General features: G+C 41.4%; 2 protein-coding genes across 2 annotated transcripts; both read left to right on the top strand.

The window, feature by feature from the left end:
• Window positions 1–271: 271 nt before the first annotated feature.
• On the top strand, window positions 272–3,417 carry cnep1r1 (CTD nuclear envelope phosphatase 1 regulatory subunit 1). The gene is made up of 6 exons (XM_046032815.1): window positions 272–376; window positions 958–1,029; window positions 1,193–1,266; window positions 2,564–2,673; window positions 2,872–2,926; window positions 3,032–3,417. The coding sequence occupies exons 1-6, from the start codon at window positions 352–354 to the stop codon at window positions 3,071–3,073; spliced, it is 378 nt and encodes a 125-aa protein (XP_045888771.1). The 5' UTR covers window positions 272–351; the 3' UTR covers window positions 3,074–3,417.
• Window positions 3,418–3,534: 117 nt separating this feature from the next.
• On the top strand, window positions 3,535–14,731 carry heatr3 (HEAT repeat containing 3). The gene is made up of 15 exons (XM_046033438.1): window positions 3,535–3,837; window positions 4,468–4,640; window positions 5,638–5,725; window positions 6,039–6,139; window positions 6,764–6,873; window positions 8,377–8,517; window positions 8,723–9,015; window positions 10,843–10,933; window positions 11,153–11,307; window positions 11,620–11,702; window positions 11,862–11,998; window positions 12,241–12,329; window positions 12,638–12,781; window positions 12,850–13,026; window positions 13,302–14,731. The coding sequence occupies exons 1-15, from the start codon at window positions 3,697–3,699 to the stop codon at window positions 13,413–13,415; spliced, it is 2,037 nt and encodes a 678-aa protein (XP_045889394.1). The 5' UTR covers window positions 3,535–3,696; the 3' UTR covers window positions 13,416–14,731.
• Window positions 14,732–15,290: the final 559 nt, after the last annotated feature.

Below are 15,290 nucleotides of genomic sequence, written 5' to 3'. Positions count from 1 at the left end.
CTCTAATATTGTGTTGTTGTGTATTATTGTTATATATTTTGTTTGTTAAATTAGATGTCTGTTTGTAACATTGTTTACCCCAAGAAAAGGGTAAGGGGAACCATGGAAAGGATGTCAGTTAGGCTAACTCTTACTGGCCCCAGAAACAGCACCATCTAGAGGCCCCGAGCCAGTCTGGGTTGTTTAGTGGAGCAGGGTGGGCGGGGCTTTAGCGCTTTGTACCGCCTCTTCTTTGTTTTACATCCAATGACGTTAGCGCTTATGACGCCTCCGATGCGGATTGGTCTATACGGCCTGTCCTTCAGGTGAGGGGCACAGCCAACAGCAGGCTGCTGGGACTAAAGCTCAGATATGAACTCCCTGGAACAGGCCGAAGGTAACCGATACAGAAAGCAACTTAAATTGGCACACGGTTGAATAGTTCCCGATATATTTTAGCTTTGTAGCTATGATCGCAAAGGAATTCAAAAACAACCGTTTTAAAAAGGGATCACAAAAGCTAGGTGCAACGCTGATTTAGCAGGCTAGTCTGCTTAGCATGTTTGCTAGCCTAACTGACAGTAACGCTAACGTTACACATTCAGTTGTTCATATATGCTAGTGCAGATGTTAGCTAACGCGTTAAGTCTGTTGTTAAGTTTCTGTTGCTGTCCGGGAAGTGTGTGTATTGACAGGTCAGTTTTGCCAGCAGTCACTGTGTCACAGTAAGATCGAAGATAAACGTTGTGGACATTTAACAGTCACGCTGTGTTTCTGTCTTCACTTCACATACTTGAAGTAACCTCTAAGGTACAAACTGTAATGTTAGCTGTAGAGCTGAGGTTGACAGTGGTTGTGTCAGATATATGTCAGATATCACATATTTCACAGAATTGATAAGATCAGTTTGCTAGCTCATACAGCCATGATTGTAGGTCCAAATACAATACTTTTTTAATGTGCCCGTTTTTGTTTCAGACCTGAAGGCCTTTGAGAGAAGATTGACAGAATATGTCTCATGTTTGCAACCTGCAACCGGCAGGTGGAGAAGTAAGTAACTGTTGGTGGTGATTGTCAAAATCATGGCAGAGAAAATGTAGCAGGTCACATGGTACCAAGTTTTTATATGCCAGAATCAGAAGGAGCTTTATTGCCAAGTTGTGTTTTACACGTACGAGGAATTTGAGGGTCTGATTCTGTTGTCTTGTTCCAGTGATTCTGATAGTGGTGTCCGTCTGTACGGCTACTGGGGCTTGGAACTGGTTAATAGACCCCGACACACAGAAGGTACGTATTAATGGACAAACATGACTAGTTCTGTAATTCAACGGTTCTCAAACTTTTTGGCGTCACGGACCCCTAAACTGACACACACAGAACCCCATTTGATAATATTTTGTCCCAGGATTGCCCATCTGATAGGATTTTGGCTTTTAGATGTTTTATTCTAGAAAGTGTATGAAATCTCAAAATACTCATACATTTGGTCACTATGTTTCTTATGGAGGGACCCTTTTTGCTGGGCACCCACTGGAACCCCCCGGACCCCACTTTGAGAACCCCTGGTGCAATTTATGGCTTAAATGGAAATGCCATTAAAAACAGAACATACACAACAGTAATAAATGTGATGATTCCTAATGCAGGAAATACAACATTGAGACTATAAATGTATCAGTTAACAATTTTTATTGCAGTCTATTGATGCTGATTCTGTGAGCTAATAGATTCTTTGACATACATTTTAATATGAGGGCTTACAGCTGTGAACATGTTCCCATATCTTAGCATTATCAACCCAGGCTTTAGCTAAATTTCAGACTACAGAGCTATTGCTCCTTGAAAGTATCCATGTGTTTATAAGTGGAGCTGTTTTTCTTGGACCAGTCTGGACATGGTTATGTTTTATGTTCAAAACAAAACCTTGTCGTGAATGTACGACCTTATGCTGATCGGCTGATGTGTAGCCATTGTCTTTTTAGCTTTGTTGGCTCGCACCACCACCACTGGGTAACTAAAATGGCAGACAGGGTAGAATCACACCAAAAGGGTTGAGGACCCACCATCACCCCACACATTCAGCTGTATTATGTCATCATCTAGCTTTTAGAGAGGCTTCTTCTTGTCTCAGAGGTGGTGTAATGAAACATGAGGACATAGAAGCTGTGCTTTAAGCCACATCTCTGGTGTCCAACAGATGATGCCTTTTTGAATTATACAGTGAACAGTTTGGAGAGTTAATGTTGTGGGAAAAGCTCAAGAAATGGGATACATTTATTTTCGCATGTTGTTCCCTCATTAGAATAAAAGGTCTCAGGCTGACGCTGACCTATACAATTTAAAATGTGCAACTTTAGGCTTGATTTCCTCTGTTATATTTACTTCAGCCTACACTTAATCTTACACTCATAAGATTTATTAGTACTGTTGGATAACTACATTTCTTGTAGGGCAAAATGCATTTCTAAAAATGTTCTGCTACATGTTTCTTTGATTTCCATAGCTCACTATAAATAAGATCTGTAAAAATGAAATATGGTTATGGTTATAAATATGGTTATGCTTATGGTTTGTTCCTCTGCAGGTCTCTTTCTTTTCATCGCTATGGAATCATCCCTTCTTCACCATCAGCTGCATCACTCTCATAGCTCTTTTCTTTGCTGGGATACACAAACGAGTTGTGGCACCATCAATGTATCCTTTTGACTGCTGCAATTAATATGAAGTATTAGTGGTTTGTCAGACTTACAATTCCAGCAGTCCGCTATCACACATCCAATGTCAGCCACTGCCAGAGAAGTGTATGCAGAAAATGTTTGGCTTTTATAAATGATTCGTTCCTGTTCAAGTTTTTGGCTTACTGGTTAACATCTTTGACCTTTGCACCTTCAGTATTGCTGCCCGCTGTCGGACAGTTTTAGCAGAATACAACATGTCCTGTGACGATGTGAGTTAACAAATCTCTTTGATTTTGTGACCTGTAATCTGCTCCGACAACTTGTATATTTTTTTTTAAATTGTTACCACTTGTTATGCTTCCGCCTTTTTACAGACGGGGAAACTTATTCTCAAGCCACGACCCAACATCCAGTAACCACAAGCTTGAGTGGGGGGGGGGATCACACAGTGTACTCCGTCATTGTTGATAGCGACTGACCACTCGGCGTCTTGAGGCCTTTGGGTGGTCTGAACAGCACCAAGGGGAGCAGCACTGAGGCATTGGAATGCGTTTGGAAGAAAGAAGAAATGAACTGAAAGGGCCTTTTAACAGAGTCGCTGAGCTGACGTGAAGCTGCTGATCTGCTCACATGATATATTTTACTCCTTCAGTGTGAGTTCAGGTGTATTCATCTCTGTTTCTGATGCTGAGCATGTGTTTTATCTAAATGTTTCTATTTTTTAAAGATATTTACCTAATAAATACTTAAGGTGTCGAAATATGTCCGCTATTTATTTCTGTCTTATTAGATTTAAAGCCTCTGTCTGTGATTTATTTGGTACTACTACAAAATCTTATGTGTGTTGCGTTCCCGTGGGTTTGCGACAGGTTCTCTGCTTTCTGTTCGCAAAGACTGCTTTACGGCAGGGGGAAAAATGTTCCACATGGCCTCAAACCAGGCAGGAGCTGGACCGTGTGTTTGAGGTTTGGAGTTACGCCGGAGTGTGCAAGATTAAAGTCGCGTTACATGCGCAGTTGGCACTTTAACAGAGGTAGAAATGGGTAAAAGTAAAACCACTAAGTTTAAACGTCCGCAGTTCAACGCGGTGGGGCTGCCGGCTAATGCCGTGAAGGAAGCCGAGCCTGAGGAAGAAGAGCACGGGGATGATAGCTGTCCAGCTGCGGAGTTGCTGGAGAAAGTAGGAACACTGTAAACCTGTTTTCTCACCAAAATGATTGTCAAACTGTCATGTAAGGTCCTTGTGTAGTGGATCGGCATTTAAACATTTCAATGACACAAACAGGGAGAGCTATCCTCACATCTGAGTTGTTCAGTCCAGTCGTGAGATTTAAGTCGAACGTGCGATTTCACTCAGACTCTTATTTAGGCGTTTGTTAAAGGTCTAACGTGAATGAACTTGGATATGGTCCAAACTGGCAGATTATATACCTTTTTTTACTTGTTCCAGTGCAGCTAGGGTTAATGTTGGGGCTGCAACTAAGGAATGTTTTCATTGTCGATTAATCTGTTAGTTGTTTGGGTTATAAAATGTCAGAAAATAGCATATAATGTCGATCAGTGTAATTTCTTGTTTTGCCCACAACCCAAAGATATTCAGTTTACTATCAGAGGATTAATTAAGAAGCTGGAATAAGTAATGACAGGAATAATTTTTCTTAAACAAAAATTACTCAAACCGATAAATTTAATAGTTGATAACTAATAGATTATTCAGTTAATCGTTGCAGCCCTAGAGTTGCTCACTACAGAGAGTCTGACACAGGTCAGTTTATATAGTTAGTGTCATGTTTTGTATCTGTGTCCGTAGTTGCAGAGTCCCAGTGCGGATGTGCGAGAGTTTGCATGTGCCAGCATTTCTCGGGTGGTGCAGCAGAGTCAGACCATCCCAGGTTTCCTCCAGAGGGATGCTGTGAGGCGCCTGGGGCCCATGCTGCTGGACAGCAGCCTGACTGTCAGGGAGACTGCCACCGGAGCACTGAGGTGAGTCAGTAGTGCTGTGGAGTGGTGTGGATCGCACCAACAGAACCAGTTATGATCTTTAGAACCCCCCCCCCCCACCAAACAAGTTTGTGGCAACTACATGTCACTCCTACAAGGGACTACATTTTTAACAAACAAACAGGTCAGTGTGTGTAAGGGAGAACAGACCAAATGAAAGTTAGCAGGGGGAGAAATGCCCAGTTTGTTTCCTGTATAATTTAGGAAACTGTGTGCTGATGTCTGTAAATATAGGAACCCTCGGACTGAGGCACGGATGAGCACACTTAGTGTGTCAGATTACCCTGTTTTACTATGAAGAAACCTTTTTCACAGCAGACCCTTAACATGTCATAGCAGAAAATGTCCAGTGCACATTATTGAATTTAATTAGTCTTTTCCGCCTCAATCAAGATTGCGTTCAGTGTAAGATTAAAGGGCATGGGGTACAGACGTATTTGTCATGTTCCATCTGCAGGAGGCGCCATGCCACAAGGAAAGGTCTGCTGGCAAGAAGAAAGATGACGCTATTAGGTTTTCATGCTTTGGTGACTGATGTGATCACTGTTTTATGATGTATTCTGTGCAATTATCCACTTCAGTTTATTTATGTGGGAATCTGATCACATTTGCATGTTACATTTGTTTAACCTCCAAATAACCTCCTCCAAAACAAAAAGACAAACAAGAGCTTCATCAGTCGTAATGACATTTGACAGCAGTTACAACACAACACCGATCATCGCCGTCATCATCATCCTCTTCACAGGCGACACTTTATTTTTGTATTGGGGTACGACCACAACCCCTGTCTCCACTGTTGTCCTCCAGTAAACCTGAAGTTAGGTTCTGTGTACTGGATATCAAAATGAGACAGTTGCTCACAGGACACCTCCAGGCTCTCCATCTCTCACACACACACACACACACGGCATCTCTGACAGCGGCTCTTCCCCGACCTAATGATGGGTGTGTGTCTGGGCCTGTCTCTCCCTTACAGGAATCTGAGTGCATGTGGAGGTCAGGAGGTGTGTGAGGACATGGTGAAGCACGACGTCATGACTCCTCTGACAGCACTGCTTAGAGAGGTGAGACACTGTTTTCAGCTCACCCCATCACTTGAGTTCCTCCTCATCAGCAGCTGTTGCAGGAGGCTACGATATCAGCAGCAATTAGGCCTCATCCCAGAGCAAAGATATTCACAATCTGTGAAAATCGCTCACTCGAACAACTTGACTTCTGGCATCAAGCTCAGTGTTGACCAGGGGATGAGGTCAATACTATTCAGACTGAGCTGTGTTTCCATAATATAGAGTTAACATTTTGAACCTTTTTGGATGGATGATGGCAAACTTCATACCTGTTTCCCTTGTGGGTTTGTCGCCTTTCTTTTCTTTTCAGTGTTGTGCTGGTTTTGAGAGCGCTGTCGTGCCGATGAAAGACCAGAAGAACGCAGTGGAGGATGTAGCCAACGAGGCTGTGAACCTGCTGTGGAATCTATGGTAAACAAAGGGCTTTATTGTGTGTTTTTAACCGTAACCACTTAGATTTTCTTAGTTCAGAGGCTGTATTCACACCAAATCAGGTGACAATTAGCGCAAGGATGTGTATAAATATCACTACATGTCCCGTTTGTGTGATGAGTGTGTGTGTGTGTTGATTGTAGCACTATTGTAGAAATACTAAGCAGAAATCCCAAATTGAAGAGCGATAAAACGCCAAGCGGCTGCACGGCGATGAACGTCTTTGTACTCCCTCATGTTTGCCAGTTGCCATCAGTCTCTCTTCCATCTTTACATTTGCTCGGTAATAGATGGAATGCTACAGTGCTACGTGGTAAACAAGGTTCTTCTCCATCGGGCGTCTTCTGGTCTGATTGCGGTCCATACTGCTGCAGCCTAATTGCACTGTCCACATTCAAATTAATGGGAGGGCTGCGGTTTTCACCGCGACGCCTGATTTGATATGAATAGAGCCTTAGTTCATCTTAGAAGTACAAGCCCACTTCTTGACACTTTTTACTGCCATCATCCATAATTATTCAAGCAAAAAGGAGGCACAGCGTCTGTCTGTGTGCATTTGTTTCTTGTCTTATACCTGCCTCTCACATCGTGTTGTCCTTTCAGTGAGAGCAGCAGCCAAGCGCTGTCTGTGTTTAACAAAGCGGGTCTCCTGGATGTGGTCGTTCAGTGTCTGGAGAGACACCCCTACAACGTGGAACTGGCAATATCTGCTGGTATGTCAAACAGATATACTGTTATTTGGTTATTAAATTTAATTTCTAAAGGTGTGTGTATTTGTGGCCATGATATTCCCAACTTTAATTTTTTGTCCAAATATCATGGCTGGACATACTTCCATTTCTGCAGGTCCAGTTGCCATAAAAGTGATTTTATAATTTTAACCTTTATGAAGGAGGGTTATCTTGCAGGACTATCAAATTATCCTGCGTTAGTTTCAGCTAGGTGTGCGTAATGAACTGGCAACTGAGTGTAAATGGACTTTTTGGGAAATATGCTTATTAGCTTTCTTCCCAAAAGTTAGATGAGAGGACTTGTGTGTGTGTGTACGTTAACTATGACACTAAAGCTAACAGGTGGTTTGAGTAGCTTAGGTAAAGACTGGAATCTTGTCGTCACCAGCTGAGACTCCAGGAAGTCACTGCACCAAACCAAGTCTGGCACATAACCTGTACCCATGCTGTTTTACACTTTGGTTTGGTTTTTGTACAGAATAAATACACAAGTGTGTTACCTTTGGACAGAGCCAGGCTAGCTGTTTCCCCCGACTTTTATGCTAAGCTAATAGCCAATGTACACACCATGCGGCTGCATCACGGTTCCTCCTCTGTCATGGCTGCCAGCGATGATTTGACATTGGCAGACAAAATACATGAAAATACAAATTTGTGACAGCAGCAGTACTGTGAGATCGGCTGTATTGTCATTTAAAATGAGCGATCACATAGATGTTTGGAAGTAACAAAAGGATGTCATATTCATGTACTGCCAAAAAGCTTCTGTTACCACATCTACATGAGCCCCAAAATGTGTATTTATGGTTATAAATCACAAAAAATCCACTCTAAACTGTAGTGTGAATGTGGCTTCTGAAACATTTCCTATGTAAATTAAATCTGTGACAGAGCCGGAGTGCAGCCAGATGCAGATTCATAACTGGCTTCTAGCTCTAGGTTAATATTCAATTTCCAGGATATTATGAGAGAGGTATCAATTTTTTTCATTTAACTCTCCAAAGCATTAAGTATATTTCCCAAAATGTCAAACTATTCCTTTAAGACAACGTACAGCCCATAATAACCATAGGTTCACGTAGACATAGGGTGAAACATAAGGATGCAATACACATGTATTTTTATCTTTGCTTCCCGCTAAAATAGACCTTACAGAGATTAAACATATTGCCACATGCTGCGCACGACAATATTATTAATATTCATAGATGTTGGTATGATGACAATGTGTAAATGAAGTTGACAGTCTCAGCTCTGTAATGTATGAGGCTGATTACAAAAATGGCTTTGGACGTGTGAACTAGTCATTGACATTACAAATGTCCTGGAATAGCTATTACTGTGTACACACACACACTCTGTCCTTCTAAATAGGGCTGTCAGAAATCTTAAAATTGTTGGGCTTAGTCAAGGCTGACTTTTAACATTTGGCTTCTCAAGTATGAGGAAACAGTTTTGAAGTCCCTCCTCTCTGTGTTTGGCCAGCGCACTGTTTGCACACTGTGACTGAGGATAACCCAGAGCTGCTCTGTAGCTTGAACACTGCTGTGCTTGGAGTCCTGGAGAATGCGTTGCTGTCATCTCAGCCAGGCATGGCACACACTCTTCTCAGGGCCTTGGCTGCAGGTACAATTTGCCACGTGTCACGTCATTTCAAATAAATTGTTGCAAAATGTAACTTCCTACCATTATACAAGCTGAAAGGGACGGTAAGTCCTCTGTGGACAGAAGTTGCTCATGAATTTAAAGAACAAACGCTGCTATTGATGAATACTATAATGTTTTATAATAAGTGTTCCTGAGCTCTAAGACTGCCTGCTGTGTCACTCAGGGACTCTGTGGAACATGAAGGGCAGTTTGCCTGCTGCCCGTCAGGCCCAGACCCTCAACGCTGTGGTGGCCACCTTGTCACAGTGCCTGGCTCTGGACACGGGTACGCTGATACCTGAACTCAGACAAGCAGAAGAGGTTCGTCACAGAAACACACCAACTGCACCAGACATAGAAGACGAGGCAGCAGGAGAACTTGCTGTGGAGGAGATGGACGACGAGGAGGAAGCTCCTAAACACAAGAGGAAAGGAAAATCTGTGAGGGCTGATAACGACTTCTCTGACCTCTTGCCTGTAAGTGGTATCTCTCATATAGCACTCTATACGAGTTCATCTTTGTGCTTACAGCAGGTTGTGAGCTCCTCTGGCCCTACAAGTTGACCTTTGTACTTCTTAGTGAGATTATGAACCTATGACCCAGCTTCTTTTCTTGGTAGAGCAAGACTAATGAGTTGGTTGTGCTATGCTGATATGAACTTATTGCATATATATATATCATAGTAGTATTGTGGTGTATATGTAAAAGCAAAATGAATCTGCCCATATATCAATTATTTAAAAACTCATATGTACATTGACTGCAAAAATCCAGTGAATCCGGTTAATTGCGTCAAAATTCTAAGAATGACATGATAATTTTTTCACTTTCTCACTAACAGTAACTACTATTCATAAATGTCTCTTAAGTGTTCTGTCTCAGTTAAGTTTGAAAAACATTTTTAAAAAAAGACATAAATTACAGATTAAAGTGACTCTAAATAAACTTGCCAGTATACTTTATAAGGGAAATGCTTCCCACTGTAGGCTGAAAAAATGGAGACTAAAGCTTTAATTATTGATACACATTTTATAGGACAATCACAGATGTATAACAGTTGAAATTGTTGATGTATCTTTCTTGAACTCATTTAATGTTTTTCTAAATAATTACTCAAATAGTGAACAAGCTTTCCTCTTTCAAATCGAAGCATATATAATGGATGTTTGATGGGTCGTCATGGTAAAGGCATATATTGGGATTCATGACCCCTCTGGAGGCCTGCTATAGGCTGATTCAGAGCTTAAAGAAGGGCTTTTTGGATGGACATAATCGTAGTCCTTATTTACACTCACTGCAGTCTCCACTTAGATTTTACCTAAATCTACTTTGAGCTTCTCTAAATAAGTGTTTTAAGTGCTACTTGTTACCATGATTTTTTTTTTTATTCATAAGTCAAAGTTTAGGACTATTCTTAAGAGCGTTTTTTAGAAGTTGTATACATAGGGTCCAGATCTTTTCAAGAAAAAATTTGGACACTTAAAAAAAAATTTAATTTAATGCAGTCTGTATATAACAAGTTGACTTAAATAAAAACAACAAAAAATGGATTGCACGGCTCTCCATGGTATTGTTTCCCCTCAACTTGAAATGCTGTAAATTTTAGGATGGGGTGTGTACAACAATCAGTGTTTATGGCAACAGAACTATCCAGTTTTGTATTTTGAGGCACATGTTAATGCCAGGTGAAAAGGTGGCGTATGAGTCATCCTGGAGCGCAAGCCAGACTGACAGAGCAGACAAACTGTCGGGTTCAGGGTAGCGGACTAGAGACACACTCAGCAAGGTTCAACTAGGGACCAGCTTCTGGCTTCCACCCCGCTGACATGCCCCAGACCTGACCCCGGCGAGACAGAGCTGTCCTCTCATCTCAGTCACAGCCAGAGCCGGAAGATTGCGGGTGACATTCATGGTGACTTTCCAAAACACCCTGTAAAATTGTGGGTTATACAATGGGGTTATCTCGATCTAAGCTTTAGTTTTTCTAGTTTAGCAGCGTAGATATACAGCTATAGAAAGCATTTCTCTGTTGCAACACTGCTAAACAAACACACAGACACAGCTGTTATCGGGAGACTGGATAGAAAAGCTCTAGTTAAACCTCATTTTCCCGTCAAAAGCGACACCTTTGATGCAGATTTCACTTGATTTCCAAAAAAGTGCAACTAGGCACGTTTGAGTACAACTGAAGAAATGACTCTCTCCTTTGCGACGGGCTGCTGAGCTCGGACTGGGTGATAACAGTGCTAACAGTCATCGTTTCAGTAGGATGTTGACTCACATGGCTGCTTGTTTTTGTCCAGAGGGGCAAGGAGGAGCTGAGGGAGGCAACAGCCTTGCTGACAGCCCAGCAGACGTCCTTAGAGATCATCGTCAACATGTGCTGCTCTGACGGTGAGTGTTGTGGGCATGGACAGCAGTGTTGACCGCAGGCACTGTTCATCAACATTATTTCCTATGACAACGCCACCCGGGATGTGTTTGGGAAGGCTATTATAACATGAGATGCATGAAATGAGTCGATTTGAGTGCCTAGAAACAGCTTTTTGTATTCTGTGTTGGCAGTGATTTTTTTTTCCCCCTGATCATTTCTATGTATGTGCGCCCCTTAAGACCCTTCTGACGACGAGTGGGAGGAGGAGTCGAGCAGCGACGAAAGCGACATGGGTCCGGATGGACTTTGTGATGGAGTGTCCAATCTTATGTCTCCACTGTGTTTGTCAGCCGAGGTTCACTCAGCCTTGATCAACCACAGCATCCCTGAAAAGGCAAATACCTGTCTGCTTCATCAGTAACACCTCACATTGGCAGCGGCCTATTTCTTTAAGAAAGGAGGAGTTCATCACGGTGTGAGAATGTTTAGACAAGCATGGGAATCTTTTTAAGCTCCCATTTCTGTATACTTTGCTGTGAACCCCACCCATCTTTTACCTGAGGCTCAACGGATTGAATTACTTAACCTGTGCAGCTGAATACACGTCTCTCTCTCTCTCTCTCTATATATATATATATATAAAAGCACTTATGCAACCACACTAAATGGTATAAACGTAATGTCTTTTTTTCCCTCTTGACTCAAGGTCCTTAAAAAGACAGAGTTCCCCAGAAAGGAAGCCATGGATGTGTGCCATCAGAATCCCTCCTGGAGAAACCTAATAAAAAAGTAATCCTCTCACGTCTCATCCTTTAACTCAACTGTCTGATCTAAGCTGTCTATGCTTGAAATACCTTAAGCATCTTCACTCTGGTTATGATTTACTCCTGAATGAAACGTCTCACTGCTCAAAAGCTGTCAAAAGCCGTCTTTTCTTCTTTCCTTTAGGATGCACCGTGTGCAGTCCCGGGCGCTGACATGCCTCCACAGCATCCTCTCCACAATGGATGCCGAGTCTCTGGGAGGAGCGGCAGCCCTGCAGGGTGCAGCGCAGCACCTATCCATGCTAGTTTTTGGTGGAGCAGGTCTCGCATTTTTGTCATATTGTGATACAGCACATAGGTCACGTTTAGTATTTCTAATAGGTTTTATTTTTCATTAAAATAAACAAAATACTAACTCTGATTCATGATTTGGAAACCATATTGTGTTGAAATGTGAAAAGCACTATTAAGTGTAGACAAATACATTTCTAGAATGATCAGCTGGGGCAGACGCTATATTGAAGCCTCTAAAGTAACTAAGATTCACTTTCTAATGTTTTCAGAGATACCCAAAGATGAGGAGTTCCTAGAGGCCGTCATCAGCGCTATGCGGTCCCTTTTACAGATGATTGCCTCCAAAAATATCTCCCAGGTACAGGATACACCACAGCCTTTCCTGAGGACATTATCAGGGTTACTTTCTTTTTAGACTTTGGAAAACTCCTTTAGAGACATTAAATTGCTGTTTGACAAGAAAACTGAACTTGTTTAAAAGTAGTGGAGGGCCCCTTTAACAAACTGCATGTCCATGTTTGTTTGCAGCGCTTACTGAATAAATACAGAGGCAACACAGAAGCTAGACTTTGTATTCCTGTCAAACATCCACTGACCGTTCACGCTAAACACAGTTGACCATGTTTACTTTGGACAGCTCAATATCCGTGTGGTTGTTTTTGTTAGTGTATGACCCCCCAGCAGCTGATGAGCCTGAGCGAAGCAGCCACCCGCTGTGATGTTGTCAGTGTGAGGGTCAATGCCGTCGCCATTCTAGGCATCACCGGAAGCACATTAGCCAAAGAGAAGGGCACTGCCGAAACCCTTCAGGTATAATTTTCTTTCTTTTCTTCTCTTGGAATATTTGTTCTTCCTCTGAGAAACTCTGCCTCCCACAGATGATTGGAAACGCCTTACTCGAAGTTGCCACAAGGGATGCCGACCTGGTTGTAAACGGAGAAGCCCTTGACGCCTTGTTTGATGTTTTTGCGGATGGAGACGAGGCGGAGACGGCTGCTAAAAACATCCAGTTACTACCTGCACTGAAGGCCCTTCAGCCTGTCTTCAAGGCCAAGGTAACAGAGAACAAGAACACTGTTCTTGTTGATGTTTCACAATTTCCAAATGTGTTTTCAGGATTAATAACCCATCCATTCCACTATTGATCATCTTTTTCTCCCTCTTGCAAATGGATTTACACACGATGGCTTTACAAATTTTAATAAACAATAGTTCAGTGCCTGTGTCCCCTTTTAAGAAATAAACAAGAAGACAAACATTGTCTCATTTTTCCTTAAGATAAGAAGAATGTGTCACATTTTAATAAGAATTCCTTTTCTTTTTATAATAGATTCGTAAAGAAGGAAGAGGCAAGTACAGCCCGCAGCAGCTGTGTGTGTTAGACAACATCAAAGTCAACCTGAGAAGATTCATTGGTTATCTGGAGAAGGTCGTAAAAAAATGAGGACTTTGAGTACTTGACATTGTGATCAGTTGAACCTGTACAGTTTGGACAGATATGCTTGCAGGAGCATAGAATGAAACAGACTATGATTGTTAAACCATCAACTATTTATTATGTTGGTAGTAAACCCTGCATGGTTTCAATGTTAATATTTTCTAAATAATGATTTACTATTTTACTTTAGTGATGTGAAAAATTTGTTGTGAAGAAAGACGGGGTGACATCTATCATTAGTTATTAGTTACTGCAAGATGCAATAAAGAGAGGTTTTTATTTTTGCTCCCTCAGTTGGTCATTCAACCCAAAATGGTTGTCACACTTGAAATTGTATATTTTCATGTCCCCCAGTAACCTGTTTATAAGCTCAGGTGTGGAGAACTGACACCTGGCTTTAACATGTGTACCCTTATTTTTGTCCCATGTTTCAATGGACCCAAACACTGATGTTTGCAGTTCTTCTACAAGGTGTAATAGGCAGATCTATTTGAAATTGCAGGCCCTTAAAGGAAGGATTGTACTATCAGCTACTTCATGAATAGTGTGGATATTGTGTAATAGAATCCTAATTTTGTTGAGAAAGAAATTGGCACTTGCTTAAAGAAAAAAAAAATTACATTGTCATTTCAGTAACTTACTAAGCTGACCGCGTTTGGCACACTCACTGCCAAGGTTGAGATTAAATTAGTGTATTAAGTTTATTAAGACCTTTAGGAATACGCACATATTCTCTACCTCTACCTCTCTGTGCTTCCTCCACCTCCCATCTCTGCGAGGCACTGCTCCTATGCTGACACTGGTAACTTGTGAACTTTTTCTGTCTGCAAGTCACCACAGCAGCCAACTTTTGTATCATAAAGTTAATTGCCCAAACTGAAAATAGATTGGGTGTCACTAACACCAATAATGTAATAATCAGCCAGCCTCCAGAATTGCTGCTGCAAGTGACGGTCCTACTCTAAACTCTCCAGGTTTCAAATAACGTAAATCCGGGATCTGTTTTGCACCGGATCCAAAGTTTATCATGCTTTTAGTAACTGACAAATTCAACTCATTAGCTTTCATTAATGCAGAAAATGGTAAAGATTCAATGGTGACATGCACCCGTGAATGGCATTTACCTAAATGTCAAAAGAGTGATAGTTATAAGAGTCAGACACAGCTTCTCTGGGTTCCCACAACTTTTCAGGGGAATGTCGACTAAAATCGCATATCATTGATTTAAAAAAAAAAAAAAAAACGAGATAAATTTGAGGGGAAATATGTCATAGACTATGAATTGATGTGTATTTGAAATAAATCCTGATTTCGTAAGCCTTCTTAAGTGTTTGTTCTCTTTTGTATCACATGAACAATTTTTGGGTAATTTTTATATCTGCTGATGGGGAGGTGATGGCATAGGTGACATATCCTCCAATGTGTCCCTGAGCAAGACACTTAACCCCTAGTTGCTCCAGAGGCGTGCAACCTCTGACATGTAAAGCAATTGTAAGTTGCTTTGTATAAAAGCGTCAGCTAAATGAGTAAATGTTAATCTACTACCAAATGTAGTTGCTGAAAAGGAAGCTGAACCATGACAGCTATTCAACAGTACTTCAGTTTGATGCTAAATATTATTGCTACGTATAAGGAATTCCTTAAAAGTTAACAATATACAGAATAGGCTTATAGTCGCATAATAGTTTAAAAGAAAATGACGTGTGATATATTTAGAAGTGGTGGTGAAGCAACCAGCTATTAATAAGTAGATTGACAGAAAAATAATAAAACCTTAAGATAAGTGATGTTAACTGTTCCAGCTTCTAAAATGTGAGGATATGCCCCTTATTGTAAATTAAATATCTTAAGGTTTTAGACTGTTGGTCTAAGATTTTACCA

This window comes from Micropterus dolomieu, linkage group LG20 (assembly GCF_021292245.1).
Source record: "Micropterus dolomieu isolate WLL.071019.BEF.003 ecotype Adirondacks linkage group LG20, ASM2129224v1, whole genome shotgun sequence".
Taxonomy (NCBI): domain Eukaryota; kingdom Metazoa; phylum Chordata; class Actinopteri; order Centrarchiformes; family Centrarchidae; genus Micropterus; species Micropterus dolomieu.
Note: the sequence above shows the minus strand (reverse complement) of the source record. Positions and strands in the feature narration are given on the sequence as shown.

What these genes read in the sequence shown, in the direction of transcription:
- heatr3 (XM_046033438.1), top strand. Translation starts at nt 3,697, where the DNA reads ATGGGTAAAAGTAAAACCACTAAGTTTAAACGTCCGCAGTTCAACGCG. An exon ending in TGACAGCACTGCTTAGAGAG is followed by an intron (nt 5,726 to 6,038) that starts GTGAGACACTGT and finishes TTTTCTTTTCAG; the next exon opens with TGTTGTGCTGGTTTTGAGAG. An exon ending in CAACATGTGCTGCTCTGACG is followed by an intron (nt 10,934 to 11,152) that starts GTGAGTGTTGTG and finishes GCGCCCCTTAAG; the next exon opens with ACCCTTCTGACGACGAGTGG.
- cnep1r1 (XM_046032815.1), top strand. Translation starts at nt 352, where the DNA reads ATGAACTCCCTGGAACAGGCCGAAG. An exon ending in TGCAACCGGCAGGTGGAGAA is followed by an intron (nt 1,030 to 1,192) that starts GTAAGTAACTGT and finishes GTCTTGTTCCAG; the next exon opens with TGATTCTGATAGTGGTGTCC. An exon ending in CGAGTTGTGGCACCATCAAT is followed by an intron (nt 2,674 to 2,871) that starts GTATCCTTTTGA and finishes TTGCACCTTCAG; the next exon opens with TATTGCTGCCCGCTGTCGGA.